This window comes from Berghia stephanieae, chromosome 15 (assembly GCF_034508935.2).
Source record: "Berghia stephanieae isolate SIO BIC M18660-M18661 chromosome 15, UCSD_Bste_1.3, whole genome shotgun sequence".
In the NCBI taxonomy this organism is placed as follows: Eukaryota; Metazoa; Mollusca; class Gastropoda; order Nudibranchia; family Aeolidiidae; genus Berghia; species Berghia stephanieae.
In genome coordinates this window covers 17,191,215-17,210,724 of record NC_088374.1, presented here as the reverse complement: position 1 = coordinate 17,210,724, position 19,510 = coordinate 17,191,215, and the positions used below count along the sequence as shown (strand labels likewise).

The window sequence follows — 19,510 nt, the reverse complement described above, 5'->3', positions numbered from 1 at the left end:
AAAAAAAACAACCAAAAAAACCCCCAAAAAACTAGTATGTTAAAATATGTAATATATCAAATTCAGAATATAAACATACATACAAATATAACGAGTAAAAATAAAAAACAAACGATAAAACACTAGTTCAAACCCAAACAGATCACGGTTTGGGAGAACTGGATCCATTCCTACACCCCAAAAACTGTCACAGTCATGACAATTTGGACCATTTTGTATCAGAATATTAGATAGAACCAAACACCTCAAACTTTCACCGAGGCAGCACGCAAACTATCAACAACAATAAGAAGAAAATTGTCGTCTGGTCGCCATTGCTGTCACGGATCAAGTTGACGACAACTTGGGGTCTGGGGTACGAAATGGGATGGGACTAGCACAGATTTGCCAAATTGAAAACTTCAAATTTTGAAAAAATGTATTTAAAATGAGCATGTACATAGATAGTTTTATTCAACTACCATTAACATAATGTAAAAACTAAAAACATTAGCGTTGATACTACACCTATAATTTGTCTCATAAAAATGTAATAAAATAAACATGGGGTAAAAGTAACCCCGGGTAAACTACGGATATAGTCGGTGTTAGGGTTGAGTGATTATTGAGACTGAAAGTTTGGTTCAGACTGCGTTTTGCAGTGTTATTTAATCCTATGGAGAGTAAATTGTTGATCTCTAAAGTTAACAATAGTGACTATTTTTTTAATCTCTTAACCCCCTCCATACCACCCATAGAAAATCGTCACATTCGTTACGATGCAGCCAACAATATTCTTATTCTGATTCCCTTTTCTTATAGTCATATCTAGCTATAAAAACTCGACACTATGTTGCAGAGCTCATTTTTCTGAACAAAATACAGAATATACTCGATGCTAATCCCGTTTGAAAACTCTATTTTTCTGTTGTGGCGAACATGAAGTTTAGGGTAAAATTCTGAAAATAGCTCGTAAGGAGAGGGTTAAGAATGAAATTTTAAATTTTCAGGTAGGCAGAGTTCGAGTGAACACGTATCCCACGAGTAAAGGCTTAACTCTCTCCTAACCAGCCATTTTCAGGATTTTTCCCAAAACTTCACACCCAACTAACACAAAAAAAGATTTTTTATCACTCAGACATAATAGCAGTAAGTTCTTGCGATAAATAATGTCTTTAGCAAAACATGCTCTACAACACACCATGGGTGAAAGTTACTCAATGATATTAATCCTGCAAAGGCAGGTGCTCAGAAAAAAAAATCCTGCAACTACCAATAAGAGGAAAAAACAGAAGTGCGGTTAATTATATAAATGCCAGTTTTTTTTCATTTTCGAATTCCGGCCAGACAAAAAAAAAAAACGGCGAGACCTCTTTTTCAAAAATAAAAATCCGGCCATGCTGGATTTTTCCGGCGAATTTTCACCCATGCAACACACTGTTCATTTTCTTTAAATGTTATGATTTACAAAAGAAATTTGAGTAAGAAAAATGTTGATTGTATCGTAACGAATGTGACGATTTTCCTATAGTTGGTAATGAGAGGCTTAAATCTGATGTGAGTAATAGATCCACAACTTTTTGAAGAAAAAGTAACATGATTTCATTTTATCACTAATCTATACTAACTAACCATTTCAACTGGACGTCTAAATATCTTTAAACAATTTTTTTTTTAATGGATAACTTTACGATGTGGGTTTTTTAAATTTTAAATTTGAAAAAATGTTTTTTTTCTGCAAAGAATCCAAAGAGAAAAAGGCACTGCATTTGGTGGCTGAAAGAGGTAAAACAAACTTTTAAAAAATTAAATTGAGCTTTTATATAGTGCGATATCCACTTAATGTGCTCAAAGCGCTTTACAAAGGGTCCCTAGCTAACAGCAACACTTTACATGTAGGACGGGACATGCTGCCTGTTAGGCGATATTATATTTTTTTTGGGCAGACACAATGCTGTTAACAGGCCAGGTACTCATTTTACACCTGAGTACGGTGAGAGAATGTGAGTAAAGATCCTTTTCCAAAGACTCAACGATGCGCCGAGCGAGGCTCGAACCCCAGGACCTTCCAATCTGAAAGTGAGCGTCATACCATACAATACCACGAGACCACATAGCCAGAATGAGGTAGTTTTATATCTGATTAGATTCATTCATATTCATTCAATTCATTTGATGTATTCTACAAAGTCATTGAAATGAATACGACCTTTGATCTTTGGTCAAAATATTATTCATCTATTGAAGTTGAATGGGTAAGTTTGATCCAAACAATGACGAGTGGTGATGATAAATAAAATGATGATGATGATGATGATGATGACAGTGTGGTGGTAGCAAGGGGGTGTGAGCGAAATTTCAAGGAATTCTTTGGATCAAAAGTGTTGAGAATTTTATGATAAAAGCATGATTCAAACATGACATGGGTTGAAATATGAAAATAATATCTTTAATTAGATACATATTTAACACATTTATTAGAAACAGAGAGAGAGAGAGAGAGAGAGAGAGAGAGAGAGAGAGAGAGAGAGAGAGAGAGAGAGAGAAGGGACTTGTAAATGTATTTATATTTTTCAGATGACACTGCCGAATGTAAGAAACCCCAGTTCCATTATCGTCAAAATTGCACCAGAAGATGACACATGTGTTCAATTGTCTACAGTGTGTACATTGGTTACAAGTCTGACAACCAAGAGAGAAATTTGGGGGGGGGGGGGTGGTGAAGAGGGGATTTATCGATGGGCTGTAAACTCGAGTGCATTCATTTTCATCTCCAGTCCAGTGTGACAGACGCTATACATTTCTGTAATTTACCAACAACAAAACCTATGAAACATACCAGCGCACAAAAAAAAAAAACACAATTGTAACCTAAAATGTTTATATTACTATTTATACATTTAGTGAGAACTAATCATCCAAAATGTGTTTTAAAAACAATAACAAAGAAACTACGTGTGTTTCACTTTGCTGGTATCTAGCAAACTGAAAGAAATTTTAATTCCAAGATAAAACGTTTGCATTCAGCTCGGCAACAGGAAAACGAGAGGAGGGGTCACTCACTGCTAGGATAAAACAAGAGACAGACTGAGAGGAAAGGTCAAACTGAGAGCAAAATGGACCTGAATGGAAAATGAATGCACTACAGCCTCACTCTGAGTGGAGTTATCGGACTTGTAAATAAGTACACACACACTAAAAATCATTCCGGAAAATTCTCTCTTAAAAACGTATAAATGTGGAAGGGGTCAGAGCATTTGGCAACAAATAAGAGGGGGAGAGAGAAAAACAAAACAAAAAAAAACAAAAAACAAACCAAAACAAACCAACATTCCACACCAAGTAAGCCACCTGTCAATCAAACCACCAAATTGACCAATAAAAAGAATGGATGCTGTGTTAGACACGCCCACAACGTCTAGGACACTCCCTTTACATACAAACCACATAGTGTGTTGACCAGAATTAATCACAAGAACACACACGCACGCACACACACACACAAACAGAAAGACACATACATACGATAAGAACACAATGTGAAAACAACAACAACAACAACAACCTCTGGATTTAGGTTTTTGCCCCAAACTCTGATCCAAAGTACAGATGTGTTATTGTTAGAATTAGCATACAATACATAATAAAAGTAATACCCGGTATCTATCATTATATACATGTATATTGTAAAAAAAACAAACAAAAAAACAAAAACAACACATCTTTAACACACATCTATACTTTGCACTTGCCAGGAAGACAGACAGAGCAAAGACAACACACTACGTAAAACAAACCCTTCATCCAGAGGTTAATAATAAACACACACGAGTTGTTAATCACATTGAGACAATGAAGAAGTAGCAGACGGGCAGAGAAAAAATAAAACCACACACACACACACACACACACACTACACATACACATACTAGTCACAAGACGATTAATTTCCAGATGCCGCACAAAAATCACAATCCACTCACTTTCCAGCACGCATAAGATCACATGACAGACCTTAACACACATGGGTCAAACAAGCACGCACAGACGGATGGACGGACGGATAGACGGATGGACGGATAGACGGATGGACGGATAGACAAGCATAGGGCAAGATAGAAAGATGAAACAGGGATGCCCTTTGACAAACACAAAAACAATCCTGAAACATTATTTTTCTCTTGATAGCGTGCAAAAGTTTCTCTTCATCAAATGGAATTATCTTTAAATCATTAAAAAAAAAAAAGAAAAGAAAGATAAATATTCGTATAGCTTCTCCTCAAAACTAATACTGTCATTTTTGAAAATTAAAGAAAAAAAAACAAACAACAACAACAAAGAGAAACCAAAATTTTTTTAAAAATAGAACATCCCCCCCCTAAATAAACAAAAATAAAAACAAACAAAACAAAACAAAACAAGACAGACGGAAACACCCCACGAAAAAAAACAAACGTTTTCCGGCTTTAGTCGGAAAAAGGTCATCCCTGACAACAAAACAAACGTAACTAATGAGAGAACATCACTTTATATAACATAATACAATAGAAATTGTAAAATGGTCCGTCAGTGGTCGTGGTCTGAATATTATAATATAATATGATACATACAAGTACAAGATAACAATAGAGCTTGGCCTCTAAGTCATACTTTCAAAAACCAAAAATATGAATGAATAGTTTTCTGGCGTCGTCGTCTATTCGATCCTCTGGACCAAAAAGGCATCATAGACTAAGCGTCCCGTAATCCACCACGTCTTTATATAAATCTGACTTTTCTGTGATCTTGGCAATGCTCCAAAAGGTTTTCCAACAGGCTTGAAATGAAATCGAGACTGATGCATGCAAGTGTGTGTGTGTGTGTGTGTGTGTATGTGTCTGTATGTTTAAGTGATCATTCATCAGGTGTGTAAAACAAGATCAATAAGAATGTATGAAAATGTCTAGTTGGCAACTTCTCCGGCAACCAAAATGTTGGATCTCATTTATTTTGAACTTTAGCACATTTCGATTGGTTGGAAGAAATGCATGTTGCAAAAAAGCTTGCTTATCGAAAGTTTATTGAAAAATCCATATTAATCAATCAATCCTGTAATTGCATAGCCATTAGTAAACCACTCAATATTGGAATAGCTAGCTTGATAATATAGAAAACTAGTTCACGACTTGCATGGGACAATGAGACGTACAGGTAACTATGTAGTTCTGATCCTCGAATCTTCCCTGCGTGACTGGCATAATTTTTTGTTGAGCATTATTTGGCACCATCATGGTATTCAGCTGCAGTTACATGAAATCAGCATCAATTCAAACGACCCCATCAATTATACCAGAATCCCGTTTTCATCCAGTCAGTCTGTGAAAGCCAGTCCAGATTTGTGGACCATGGACCACTATATTGAAACCAAACCATCTTCCAGCCATGTCCGATACTCTGCAGTGTGAATAAAAATATGTGCAGATGGAAACTTGGGGAACCGTGATGATGCCTGCCGGAAATGTCAGGCCGCCCCAGAGACCAGCGATCACATCGTCGTCCACTGTCCAGTAACTAAACTCAAAGGTGGCTATGAAACAGTTCTTAGGGTGGAGGAAGACTTTTGAAGCTGGGTTGACGAAATGAACTTGGAGGTGTAGCCATACGCTACTACTAACTACAACTACTCGTGTGAATAAGGTGGAGCCAGGCCAGTCATTAAGATTTCTCACTTGAACAAGTTGTCCTCTTAAACGCGTCTCTGCTGTGCTGACATCCAGGATAACGTCCGATTGGTCCTCAATTGTGCAAGAAAAACATTCACAAACATTTATATTAAAAAAGTACATTTATTTACACATATAGATATATCAAATCCACTCGTGGAAAAGCAAACTGAACCGTTTAAAAAAAAAAAATCTGTTTTGAGACGAGTCTGATCAGTTGGAATGTTAACGAATGAATTACGATACCGTGAGAAATGATCATCTAAAGATTGAATCGACATCGAAGGGATTGAAACGAGATAATATACTTTGGCCTGTGGTTCATTACTGCTAAATCAAATGATACTTGTTTGTTGTGTAGAATATTAGGGCTTACTGGGCTATTTAACATCGACATGAAGATCTTAGAATATGACACACCAAAATTATAAAACATTTGAGAAAAAGTGAATAAACAGTTCCAAAACACAAGACTTCCTGAATTGTGAAATTTAAAATTAGTTTAAAAAAAAAAAATTACGCAAAACAAAATAAAGCCAAACACAGTTATAAAAACTTCCCTTGAAAATGGACACAAAATATTTTATACAAACATTCTCTATTTAAAATAATGCAGTACTTTAATAACCACATTCAAGTGAATAATATACAATCAGTTCTAGAAGATTCGAGTCCAAAAAACTGAAATGTTATAAAACTTGGATTAAAAAAACACACAGTCATAGAAAATAAGAAAACAATGATCACAACAGCAAATTGTCCCAGTGGGAGCTACCCGTAAAATTGATAACAATGCCAAAGCAAAATGGTATTTCCTACGTACAACTTTGTTCATTGGGAAGTGGAGTTTGGAGGGTTACATGAGGAGAGACCTTAATAAAAATTCCTGCTTTACTACATTGAACATTGATGCGTACCTAAGCCATAATATCTATCATCTATTCATTAAACCTACTGTTGAAAATGACAATATTTTACGAAGCAACATTTGTTATATGGGGCGGTGGTAAAAACTAGTTTTAGATATTGAAGATGGCTCTCCTGTACTTTCACCCCCGCCTGCGTTTAATTATTTCTACCAGTGCTGATGGTGACAAAAAGGGGAAAAAGGAGGAAAATTATGAATGGTTTTCTTTACACCACATGTTATACTTCACCAACCCCCACTTTTAGAGCCATTGAGATGATAAACTACTCTAGCTATCTTCTGGATAGTGGGGAAACTGCACCAGTTTGTTCCACCACATATCAAATCTCTCAAAGCCAGAAAATTTGATTGAGGATAATGTCATTTTTAACACAAAAATCGCGGATTTCCGCGGATCCGAGGAAAACCATCAGCACTGTGTTATGTGGGGCGGTGGTAAAATAGTTTTAGATATTGAAGATGGCTCTCGTGTACTTTCACCCCCACCTGCGTTTTATTATTTCTACTATCCAACCTGGAAAAAAAAATCCATTTGTAAATTATTTGAAAAGGACGAGATGTTATTTATTATTTGCCCAACTATTTGTCACTCATGATCTCGATCTATTAAAAAAAACAAAACCCCAGCACAGCAGGTTTCACTTTGTTTATAAATGTCTTTTGCCACCCTTGTACTTCCACACCCCAAATGGAGCACAACCTCCAAAATCAGATGATGCCAAAATTGCAAAAGATTTCAAAGCCTGTCATAATGTCAACGATAAGCTCAAACTTTTTAAAATTTTAGTTCAGGAACTATCTACATCTGCTCAGGGCGGATAATAGTTTTAAAATATAATATATTGCTAAAGATTGCCATAGTTTTCTTATTTAAGATTTAAGCGTTAAAAAATAACTTTTCCATTTTATACAAAATATAAACCAGTATAGAACACAAAGTGCATTGCTAAACATCTCCAAATGACATGAAGCAAAATACACCTCATAAAGGAAAACGCTTAAAAACCAAAACTTAACACCGGACAAACAAACGAAACAAAAAATTATATTGCCTAAATAATAATGAGGAAGTGAAGAACAGCCAATAGACACCGGTAGGACTGAAACATTGAAATAGTGTTCCACTGAAAAAAGAGCAGAAATACTTAACAACATTTAAACTAAAGATATATTGATGTCAATCAATGAACCTTGAATGAAAGAAAAAAAAAAAGGAATTTTGTAAATCAAAACTAGAGACAAATGACAACCAACTATCTAATGAGACGAGTACACAAATACAAAACATTTTCAAAAAAAAAACTAAAAATAAAACGAAACGAAACAAAAACAAAACTGATTTGACACACAATAATGATAATTCGTATGAAAACGTGGATATAATAATAATAATAATAATAATCATAATCATAATACACATAAAATAACACACAAAACACACCCATAATATCATAGTAAATAAATAAATAAATAAATAAATAAATAACAGCAAGTGATTTCAAACAATGTCGAGGTCGAGATTTTCCAAAATTATGCTCTCTACACTGTGAATACTCCAATATAAAATATGTATATAAAATATTCTTTAAAACAACAACAACAAAAAAACAAACAAAAAAAACAAACAAAAAAACAAGACAATCTAATGCAGTTACAGGGTTTGTCAATTCAGAAGGCAAAATATAACTGAGCTTTTACATGAACCCTTTGACCAACCCCTGTCTTGAGTGTGCTGAACTACAGTAAAAAAAAATTTTTAAACCCCAAAAACCCATTATAATATACTGACTTTTTTTCCCCAAATTCAGCAGACGATTGGAAAATATAACCGAGGGGTTTATGACATACTGAATTCCGTGCAAATATACGGAAAATTGGTGCCCTGTAGCTTCTCTCCACAACAACAGTTGACAAATTCACAATGAAAACGTCTACAATTTTTATTCCTTCGTATTCAATCTAACTGGTCCCTATCATTATTATTATTATGAATATTCATAAATATTGTGAGAGCTATTTTTATCTTGATTTTAAACACTATAAATATATGAGAGAGAGAGAGAGAGAGAGAGAGAGAGAGCGAGAGAGAGAGAGAGAGAGAGAGAGAGAGAGAGAGAGAGAGCGAGAGAGAGAGAGAGAGAGAGAGATTTATAAAAATGTTTGTTTTTTGTTTTAATTTGCATTGTTTCGAGTTGCTAAATAAAGACACACTTTTTTGTATTTGATTAGAATCAGGCTCAGACGATTGAGTTGGTTTTTTGTTTGTTCTTTTTTATTTTTATTTTTTTTAATATATATCTTTCAAAAGTAAAACATACACTACCCAGAACGCCATTCTCAAACAATAATAATTTACTTGGAAAAAAAACAAACCCAACAAAACTAGACATAATCTTTAAACTACCAAGCCGAGAGAGTCGAAAATTATAACACGAGAACCAGAATCTGAAAATAAATTTTCTTCCAAGAGATGATTGGTGGTTGGACCTACAAGTTTTTCACATTTAATGGATGTAAAGATAACTCCGACCTACAAGTTTTTCACATTTAATGGATGGAAAGATAACTCCGACCTACAAGTTTTTCACATTTAATGGATGTAAAGATAACTCCGACCTACAAGTTTTTCACATTTAATGGATGTAAAGATAACTCCGACCTACAAGTTTTTCACATTTAATGGATGTAAAGATAACTCCTGGCCCAGTCACTTAAATCCAATGATGTTCCATTCATACCTTTAGCCTTTACAGCAACAGAAGCTATCGTGGAAAACCTCCTCCTCTCTCCCTAAGTCAACAAAAATCTTTTTTTTTTTTTAATTGAGCTTTTATATAGGGCAATATCCACTAAACATGCTCAAAGCACTTTACAAGGTTTCGGACAGAGACAACGCTGTTAACGGACAGGTACTCATTTTACACCAGAGTATGGTGAGAGCCTTTTCCAAGGATTCAATTATGCGCCGAGCGAGGGTCAAGCCCAGGCCCTTCCGATCCGAAAGCGAGTGTCATACCCACAAAACCACATAGCCGACACCAAGACACTAAAAGACTCGAGCAGTATCGAAAATCAAAAACATATCAACCCTTCCTGCCCCCTATGTCAACACCCCAATGAAACAGTAACACACCACTTGCTTGAATGTCAACCTCATGAAGACCTGAGATGCACATTCCATTCCTCCCACCAAATCCAAGCATCAGTAACACACTTTATAGTCACCTGGAACAACAACTACAAAAGACGTCTAACTTCTACGTCATGGCTCAAGACAGAAAGGCTAGAGCTCAGGTGGTCGCTGGTTCGGATAAGTAAGTAAGACGACTCACTAAAGCCAATCAATTATCGAAAACAACTTCAAAGCAAATCAATCCAAAGAAGCGATTCAACCAGTCAATATTTTCATACAGGAAATTTGTCTCTAGGGTCTATTCCAATTCCAAGGGAAGACTGGAATAACCGTCAGCTACAGTGCAGCGCCGCAAATTGAGCTTGGGCGAGGAGGTGACACAGCGCAGCGGTGGGTGATCGAACTCGGTACCTTTCGGGTATGAAGCAAAGACCGTACCACTGAGACACACTGTCCCCTTGCCACAAGACCATGGTTCAACACCATCAATCATCAAAGTCATCAAGATTTTTTTTAAAGCCAACTGTCACACACCAGAGTAAAAACTGTATACCATTGCATATACGATTAATGTCAATCCGATTTTCATTTCTCATGTTTTTACAACTATTGATAGGTTGGGTATATGAACTCATCAATTATTTGTTTAAAGAAGATGTTCCTTCCTTGAATTCTGTGTCCTAGGCAAAGACACGGGAGTACAACTTTCATCGATTTGGACAAAGACGTGTGGATATTTTCAAGGCATCAAATATTATATATATATATATATAATATATATCATTGTTCAAGAAAGACCTGCCATACATTTAGAAGGAATGAAATTGACGTCTCACTCGGCTCTCTGTTATTGTTTTTAAACAGCCATTTTCATGATTAGTTATCACTAAATTCTATATTCTATCAATCAGACAGACTATAAGCGAACAAAATTACATAGTTTTGTGTGTTGGTGCGTTATATCGGGCTGAAGAATGTTGTGATTATTTTTCCTAATCGCAAAGCATATAATATATATAGTCAATATAGTACCTATTACAGGTTTATAATTCGAATTTTTATTCTTGGGTGATAAACAATGACAGTCAGTTTTATTCCTTCATGCTATACAAAATACTACGACTGATCACAGATTAAGGACAGTCCAGATTTGACTATGTTACAACAACAGTTTAGCACTCGTTCCAGCACCAGCAAAAAAACACCAAACTGTAAAGATAAGCACCAACTTATGCAGTAAGATACGAAACGAAACGAAACGAACACACAACAAACTAATCCATTTTAAGTACATTTTTCATCAAGCAACCGTACAAAAAGATTAATCTAAATGACGTTTTCACCACACACAAATAATTATATATGAATGTATAAATTGAAGGTATTCAAAGTTTCCATACAAAATTATGGGCATTGAGATAACATATATCTATGAAAAAAGGAGGGGGGGGGGGGGGAAATAAACCCAAAGAATTATTGATCTGATAAATTCCATCAAGAAATTCAAAGACCCAGCAGTGATTGGGTAGCTGGATATGACAGATCTGGCAGAAAGTACTTTGCAATAGACTACTAGTGTCCTATCCAAAGGGTAAAAAGCAATTGCTATTGTCTCATTTCATGCTATAGACACCGGGATAATAAAAAAAACTCTGGCTTCGCGGGTCACGGAATGACTCTTGATGGACGAACGACTTTTAAACCCTTTGATGGATGAGGCGATATGCGAATCTTTCTGGCCAAAATGGAAGAAAAGTAGATGTCATTGTGACCGTGAAAAACCCCACAGACCACATGATACAGGGATGCCAACCTTCATACAACATGACAGACCTACCAAAGGGATCGAACAACACTGTCTAAAATCCTAATTCCAAACTTTTTAAAAACCTAAAACTAAACCCCCCCCCCCCCCCAAATTTCAGACCTGCCTACCTGAAAATGTTAAAATACGTAGTTTTTAAAGAGATGAAAATAGTTAGTAGTCACTATTGTAAACTTTATAGATCATCAATTTATCCTCGCGAGGTTTAAATAATGTTTCAAAATATAGTCTGGTACCAAATTTTTATTTTCAATACGTTTTAATGACTTTGAGATGCTTCAGGAATTTCTGAAACTGGAGCCGAAATTTGGTAATTCTACGAATTTTTCGTAATAGCAGGCAAATCTGCTATTTGTATTTCCATCTAAATCCAATCACTGAAACTAAAACCTGTCCCAGACTTGTTCAAGACCTGCGATCGACTAAAACTTGAAGACAAAAAAAATAAAAAATTCCTGAATTAAAAACCCAAACTATTTATCTGAATGCTAACATTTCAATAATTCTTATTGGGCAGACGAATAACAAATATTATTAAATGCTTTCACTTATCAAAGATGGTTTACAAATTTAGAAGAACTCAAATTTTCATAAAACAAATATTAAAATCAAATATTTATATTGCCGACCCCACTTTCGATAAAAAAAAACCCCAATCCTTGCTAAAAAAAAAAATTAAAAGAAGCAAAATACATGAATGTGTATAAATTGGCATCCCTGCGTAGGACACCAAAAATAGAACAATTCTGTTTGGCATATATCAAAAGATAATCTAGAACATTAAAATAATTGAATTTGCACTGACCCGCAAACACACACACACATACATACATACTACGCGCACACACACTCAAAAAAACTGAGAGCAGATTCAAAAAACAACAAATTTGTGAATGAGACACGAGAAAATCATTAATGACACCAACCAACTAACGACCAGTCAAAATACAAGATAGATTCTTTTTAAAAAAAAATAAAAATATATATATATTGTAAATGTTGATGTTGACGACAACAACAAACAATGCCATAATAATAAAAATAAAAATAAAAAACAAACTAAAAATAATAAATTCAAAAACAACAGCGACAAAACAAATAAACTCACAAATTCTTCTTTTGTTATTTTTTTTTTTCTTCTTTTCCAAATTTTTTTTTTTTTTTGGGAAAATTTAAAAGAAAAAAAAAAACACAAGAAAATCTAGCTTCACGGGCAAAAAAAAACAAAAAAAAAGATAAAACCAAACAAAACATTCCGAGGAAAAATGACAGGACAACGTTCCAATTAGAAAAACAAAATACGGTTGATAATATCAAACACATCCCTCCCACTTACACCTCATTGCGACAATTCTGCAGGGAGATGACGGACACCTGCCAATCAAAGCAGGCAATTCCCGCCCTCTGTCCTAGGGAGGAGGGGCTTAAGGGAAGTAGGAGGAGCTAACAGAAGAATTGGGAGAAAAAAAAGAAGAAAAGGAGATGACTTTTTTTTTTTTTTTTGTTTTCTTTCTAAGAGTGGTGAAGTAGAAAATGTTGGGCAATTTTCGAATGGAGTTTTTGAGTTCAAATGAGAGTTGACTTGTGAACAGCTGGGTGAAGGAAGTCATTCGTTTCATTTCTATTTTCATGACAAGAAATAATGATGATGATGATGATGATAGTAGTAATAATAATAATAATAATAATAATAATAATAATAATAATAATAATAATAATAATAATAAACAAATAAATAAATATAATAATTAACATTTGGTATAGCGCCTTACACTCATTTCAACAGGCTTGAAGCGCTTTACATTTATAAAAAGAAATAAATACTATTAAAAAAAAGTGATGATGATGATGATGGTGATGATGATGATGATGATATTCATGAACAGGCCACTGTTCCATGGCCTTAGACTGTTGTAAATCATACGTGGAAGATGACAAAAGGTAAAATGAAAAAAAAATGTTTAAAAAAAAAAAAAAAAAAAAAAAAAAAAATATATATATATATATATATATATATATATATATATATATATATATATATATATATATATATATATATATATATATATATATATATATATATATATATATTTATATATATAGACAAAATTCATGAAAGCAAAACTAATATGTCATTAGAAGTGAAATATGAGGGGGAGGAAAAGGGGGAAGAATAGGAAGAGGAGCTGGAAGAGGAGGGAGAAAAGAAGGAGAAGAAGGGGAGGAGGAGGAGGTGGTGGTGGAGAAAGAGGAAGAGGAAAAGGGGAAGAGGAGCAGAGTGAAGAAGGGATGCAGAGGAAGAAAAAGGAGAAGAGAAAAAGTAAAAAAAGAAAAGAAGAAAAAATGAGCAAGTACGACGACAACAAAAACAAAATAAATAAAACAAGATAGAAATGAAGATGAAACCGCTTTCCACCATACTTATCTCTGCAAATCAAGGACAACCACACACACACACACACACACACACGCATTCGCATACCTACTACAGAGGCAGTCAGTCGTCCATCTGACCTAGATACATTCACAAAATTAAAAACAAATAAAAACGACAAAACAAAACAAAAATAAAGAAAGAAGAAATTAAAAAACAAAAATAAAAAAATTTAAAATAAAATTTTAAAAAAAAAAGGAAAGACGAGTAAACCAACCATTTTCCCCATTTTGTTCCCGCTTGCCCGTGACACGTGTGGGTTTGTAGTAAATTCCACACGCCACCGACTAGTAAGGCCTGTTTGCATCCTTGGGCCTTTTCAGTTGGACTTTGAGCCGCTTCATGCCGATTTGGAATCCGTTCATGGCCTGGATGGCGGCCTGAGCGCTGTTGGGGTTGTCGAAGCTCACAAAACCTGTTGAGGTGCGGATTTGAAAAATAAACCAAAAAAAATTAAATATAGACCTCGAGCATATGGAAAGGGAATATAGATAGTTCGAAGTTGATGTCACACTGGTCTTTGTTATTGTTTTTTGCCATCCGCGTTTATGAGTAATTATTACTAAACTGTATTAACCAGACTAATAAATGCTCGTGGTTATACATAGTTTTGTAAGTTGGTCCATTATACTTCCGGATGGCAATGTTGTGAGCTTCTTAGCCAATCGCATACTATTTATATAATTGACTTCAACAAATAGACAGTGTAAAGGGCAAGTGGACTATCCCATAATATTTCACTTTCTTTCACTTACAACATTACGGCTAATCTTTTTCGCATTTTCAGAATTGTGACCCTCCGTCTCAAAACGGTATTATGTCGGTATGATTCAGACCCCATAAAGTGAATTTAGAGATAGAATAATGAGAAAATGGAGCTTAGAAGTTTTTGCAATGCAAGAAATAGTCTTTATACTCCACCATAACGTACAGAAATCAAACCCAAGTTGGATATTTGTTGCTATGAATTCAATTTCCCTTACCGAGTGGATCCCGACATGATACTGCTTTGATACAGTGGGTCACAATTGGTCATGTAAAAAATTACAAATTCGGCAGGCATGTAAATGGGGATGGGACGGACACCTGCCTAATAAACAATAACACGCCTAATAAACAATAGCACAAAACAGCACACTCCTTGGACTATTATGTGCGGCTATGTGGTCTAGCGGTATGACACTCGCTTTCGAATCGGAAGGTCCTCGGTTCGAGCCTCGCGCTAAGCGCATTGTTGAGTCCTTGGAAAAGGCTCTTTACTCACATTCTTTCACCGTACTCAGGTGTAAAATGAGTACCTGGCCGTTAACAGCGTTGTCTTTGTCAAAAATTGTAATATCGCCTAGCAGGCGGCATGTCCCGTCCTACATGTTAAATGTTGCTGTTGACCAGGGACCCTTTGTAAAGCGCTTTGAGCACATTTAGTGGATATTGCGCTATATAAAGCTAAATTATCATTATAACATAATATAATCCAGATTTAGAACTTGGCAATATCTCAGTTCAAACCTTTTTACCATCCGACTAATTATGTCATTCACTGTAACATCATTAACTCACTCAATCCTAGAGATTTTTGCTACTTTTCAAAATTGGAAAAAAAAATAATGTATTAACAATGAGCATGTACATAGATAGTTTTATTCAACTACCATTAACATGCAAAAACTAAAAACATTAGCTTTGATAGTACGCCTATAATTTGTCCCATAAAAATGTAATAAATAGGCATGGGGTAAAAGTAACCCGGGTGAACTACGGATATAGTCGGTGTTAGGGTTGAGTGAGTTAATAATCTAGTTCTTCCCCCCATCTCACCAAAACATTTGCTCTGGTTGGTCGCTCTATCCACGTAAACCTTTGCACTGATCACGGTGCCAAAGGGTACAAACATCTGAGCCAGTTCCTGGTCTCCAAACTCCTGCGGGAGGTGGTAGATGAACAGGTTACAGCCCTCGGGTCCTTCTTTCTGGGCTGTGGGGAGCAGAGTGGTGGATGGCGCCAACTGCTGAAATCCTCCGTAGACTGTGGGATAGGCTGAAACAGAAACAACAACAACAAGAAATAAACATTAACTCGTTGGATTGTGAAAAAAAAAAAAAAACCCAACTTGGGTGTTCAACGATTGATAAGCATTATTTTGCAAATTATTGACATGCATAGATGCAAGTAGGTCAGGCCTTAAAAAAAAAGGCCTGAAATCCATTCCGAACAAATCCAAAAAGCCTGAAATCAATTCCTAACAAATTCAAAAAGCCTGAAATCCATTCCTAACAAATCCAAAAAGCCTGAAATCCATTCCTAACAAATCCAAAAAGCCTGAAATCCATTTCTAACAAATTCAAAAAGCCTGAAATCCATTCCTAACAAATCCAAAAAGCCTGAAATCCATTTCTAACAAATCCAAAAAGCCTGAAATCCATTCCGAACAAATCCAAAAAGCCTGAAATCCATTCCTAACAAATTCAAAAAGCCTGAAATCCATTCCTAACAAATCCAAAAAGCCTGAAATCCATTTCTAACAAATCCAAAAAGCCTGCAATTCATTCCTAACAAATCCAAAAGGCCTGAAATCCATTCCTATAAAAAAAAAAGACAAACTTATTTTGAGATGTGACCTGTCACCTACTGCCCCAGAACAGTTTGATTATGATGGGGTCATTTAGAGGCTGGAAATGAATTAAAATCCACTTTAAAAATCCAGAAATCTTGCAACCATGTATAGGCAAAGGGAATTGGCAGTACTTTCAAGACTCTAAAACACAAGCTTTGAATTTAATCCTTTTCTCAACAGGCAGCCAATGCAGGTCATGAAGGAGAGGTCCGGCAGAGTCGCACCTACGCTTCATGAATACTAGTCTGGCAGCGCTGTTTTGGACAATCTGAAGACGTCTCAGATTATATTGCGAAACGCCAAACAACAGAGCATTACAATAATCCAATTTCGATAGTACGAGGGACACAACCAGGTGTTTGGTCACATCCTCAGATATGAACCGTCTAATGGAAGCAATCTTTTTTGGTGTAATGGACAGTGGTTTGAGATTATTTCCATGACAATTTGGTTTATCAGACCTGCAAATTGGTATGCATTGACGACAACCAAAATATTTCATTCTATATTCGTTTTTTTTTTTTTAAAGGGTTTTACGGCGCTTGCAACACATTAAGGTCATATGAGCGCCAGTAAAAAGGAAGAAAATGGGATAGTAAAAAGTTCTAGAATTACAATTAAAGCACAAAAGAAAAGGGAAGACAAAGGGGAATTGGTTCAAATAAGAAACAGATGTAGATTCCAAACGCACTCTATCAAAGTACTTAGTTTGAGATCCCTAAAAGTCTCATCCAGACACAAGGACAGGTCCCCTCTAAGAGAAACACACAAAATATATATATGTAAACAAAACATAATACAGTGCACAACAGAGAGATGATTTACAATGAAAAAAATATCATCTCCCAAAACTAACTATACATTCGACTGTTTCCCTCTCTGCCAGGGCATCTGGCCAGGACCAGGACAAAACCGAGTAATCTCATTCCAAGACAAAGACAGAAAGCATGTTGGAAAACAGATATAAGGAGATAGAAGACACAGTATGTACCTCCCTGCCCACTATGGGAGGTCGGGAACCCCACCCAGGATATAGGGGGATAGAAGACACAGCAAGTACCTCCCTGCCCACTATGGGAGGTCAGGAACCTCACCCAGATATAAGGAGATAGAAGACACAGTATGTACCTCCCTGCCCACTATGGGAGGTATATTCATTATGTGAAGACAATAATGATAATAACAAATGAATTACCTAGGCATTGTCCAATACCAGCATAAGATGGAATAGCAGCATAGGCTTGGAGGGGGTCACCGTTTGTCACTGTGGAAAGGGGGGGGGGAGGGGGGAACAAAGAAGAACTCGTCAATAAAGTTGGGTGTTGTACAGGTTGATTGTGGTGAAGATGATGGGAGATGGAATTTCATGGTAATGGTGATGATAACGATGACGACGACGATGATGATGATGATGATGATGACGACGATGATGACAGTAAAAATGGTGATGATGATAGTAATGATGATGATTATGATGATTATGATGATGACAAAAGTAAAAATGGTTGTGATGATGATAATAACGATGATGATGATGATAAATAACAATAATGGTGATGATGATAGCAATAATGGTGATGATGATAGCAATAATGGTGATGATGATACCAATAATGGTGATGATGATAGCAATAATGGTGATGATGATAATAATGATGATGATTTTATGACGACGTGACAAATCGGTAAAATGCAGCTATTGTTAAAGAGGAAACTCATTCCATGATTTGTATGGACGAGTGAGTGCAGGAAATATACAGAGTGATCACACAGTTGCCAGTTAAGGAGGGGAGAAAAAAAAAAATGACTGAACTTTTACGCTCTGATCGTCGAACTCCAGGAAAAAGATATTCAGTGTCGCGGGTGGTTGGATGGGAGCATCACCCTTGAATCATATACCTATGATGTTCGCATGGGTGTACGATCCGACAGTGATGTCGTTTCTTCTCTTTACTAGCCTATCCTGCTTCTTTGATTTGTGATTGTATTTTTGACAGGTGATATTTTTTTTTCTGTAAATCTTCTGCCTGTTTGTTCTTGGATATTTATAATTTAGCTTATGATATCTTTAAGTTATGATTTTGATTTACATTTGTACTATTTTTGTTAGATTGCTTGTTTTTTGTTTCAGCGGTCTCTCATATAACCTCAATTGTGTTGGAAGAGACCTAAAGCAACAAACAAAAAAAATATTCAGTGTCACTTTGTTTCATTCAGCAGGATAGGAAAATGTATCGATTTAATTATTTATTGTTGTACAATACCCATTCTCGGGTACTCCCCATCCTTGGGTACTTACTCACTTCTGCCCAGCATCTAAATAAAAGGTGACTTCCTGTTAACCGTTAAATAAAAAGATGATGTCTTGACTCTTTTTTTTATTTCTTAAATATAATACATCTAAGCCCAGATGTTATAGAAAATATACTGAAGTTTTTTTTTATAATACAACTACTACTACTAATTTCAGTTTATCCCGCATTTTGCAGGGTTGCTGAAATGAATGCCACATCTCCGTGCATCTCGGTTAGTTAATAGCATCATCTTCCTCCGGGCCCAGTTCTTTCATAATCTCCATTACCCTATCCATCCATCTAGTCTTTGGGCATCCATTTTTCCTCTTTCCCACTAAATGTAAGTCCAATACTTTATTTCCCACCTACTCCCTCCCTCTCTCGTCTCTTTACATGTCCAAACCATTTCAATCTATCTTTTCTCATATTTATTGATATATTCTTCACTTCAGTCAACCTTTTTTTAAAATAAATTTAAAATTAAAAAAAATAAAAATTCCCTTTATTCATCCCCAAGGGGAAAATTTGTCTTTAGGGTCTATTCCAAGGGAAGACTGAAATAACCCAGACATCAGTTGCAGTGCAGCGCTGCAAAGTGAGC

The 19,510-nt window shown here is 35.6% G+C and overlaps 1 protein-coding gene across 2 annotated transcripts in view; it reads right to left on the bottom strand.

Moving 5' to 3' along the window:
• The window catches only part of LOC144960807 (CUGBP Elav-like family member 3-B), a 354,925-nt gene that overhangs the window by 793 nt on the left and 334,622 nt on the right, over positions 1 to 19,510 (bottom strand). For both annotated transcript variants that reach the window (XM_078894148.1, XM_078894149.1), the window contains 3 exons: positions 17,811 to 17,879; positions 15,820 to 16,038; positions 14,219 to 14,416 (listed from right to left, as the gene is read on the bottom strand). In XM_078894148.1, coding sequence (XP_078750274.1) covers positions 14,289 to 14,416; positions 15,820 to 16,038; positions 17,811 to 17,879 — 416 coding nt within the window. In that variant the 3' untranslated portion in view covers positions 14,219 to 14,288. The remainder of the gene's footprint in view (positions 1 to 14,218; positions 14,417 to 15,819; positions 16,039 to 17,810; positions 17,880 to 19,510) is intronic.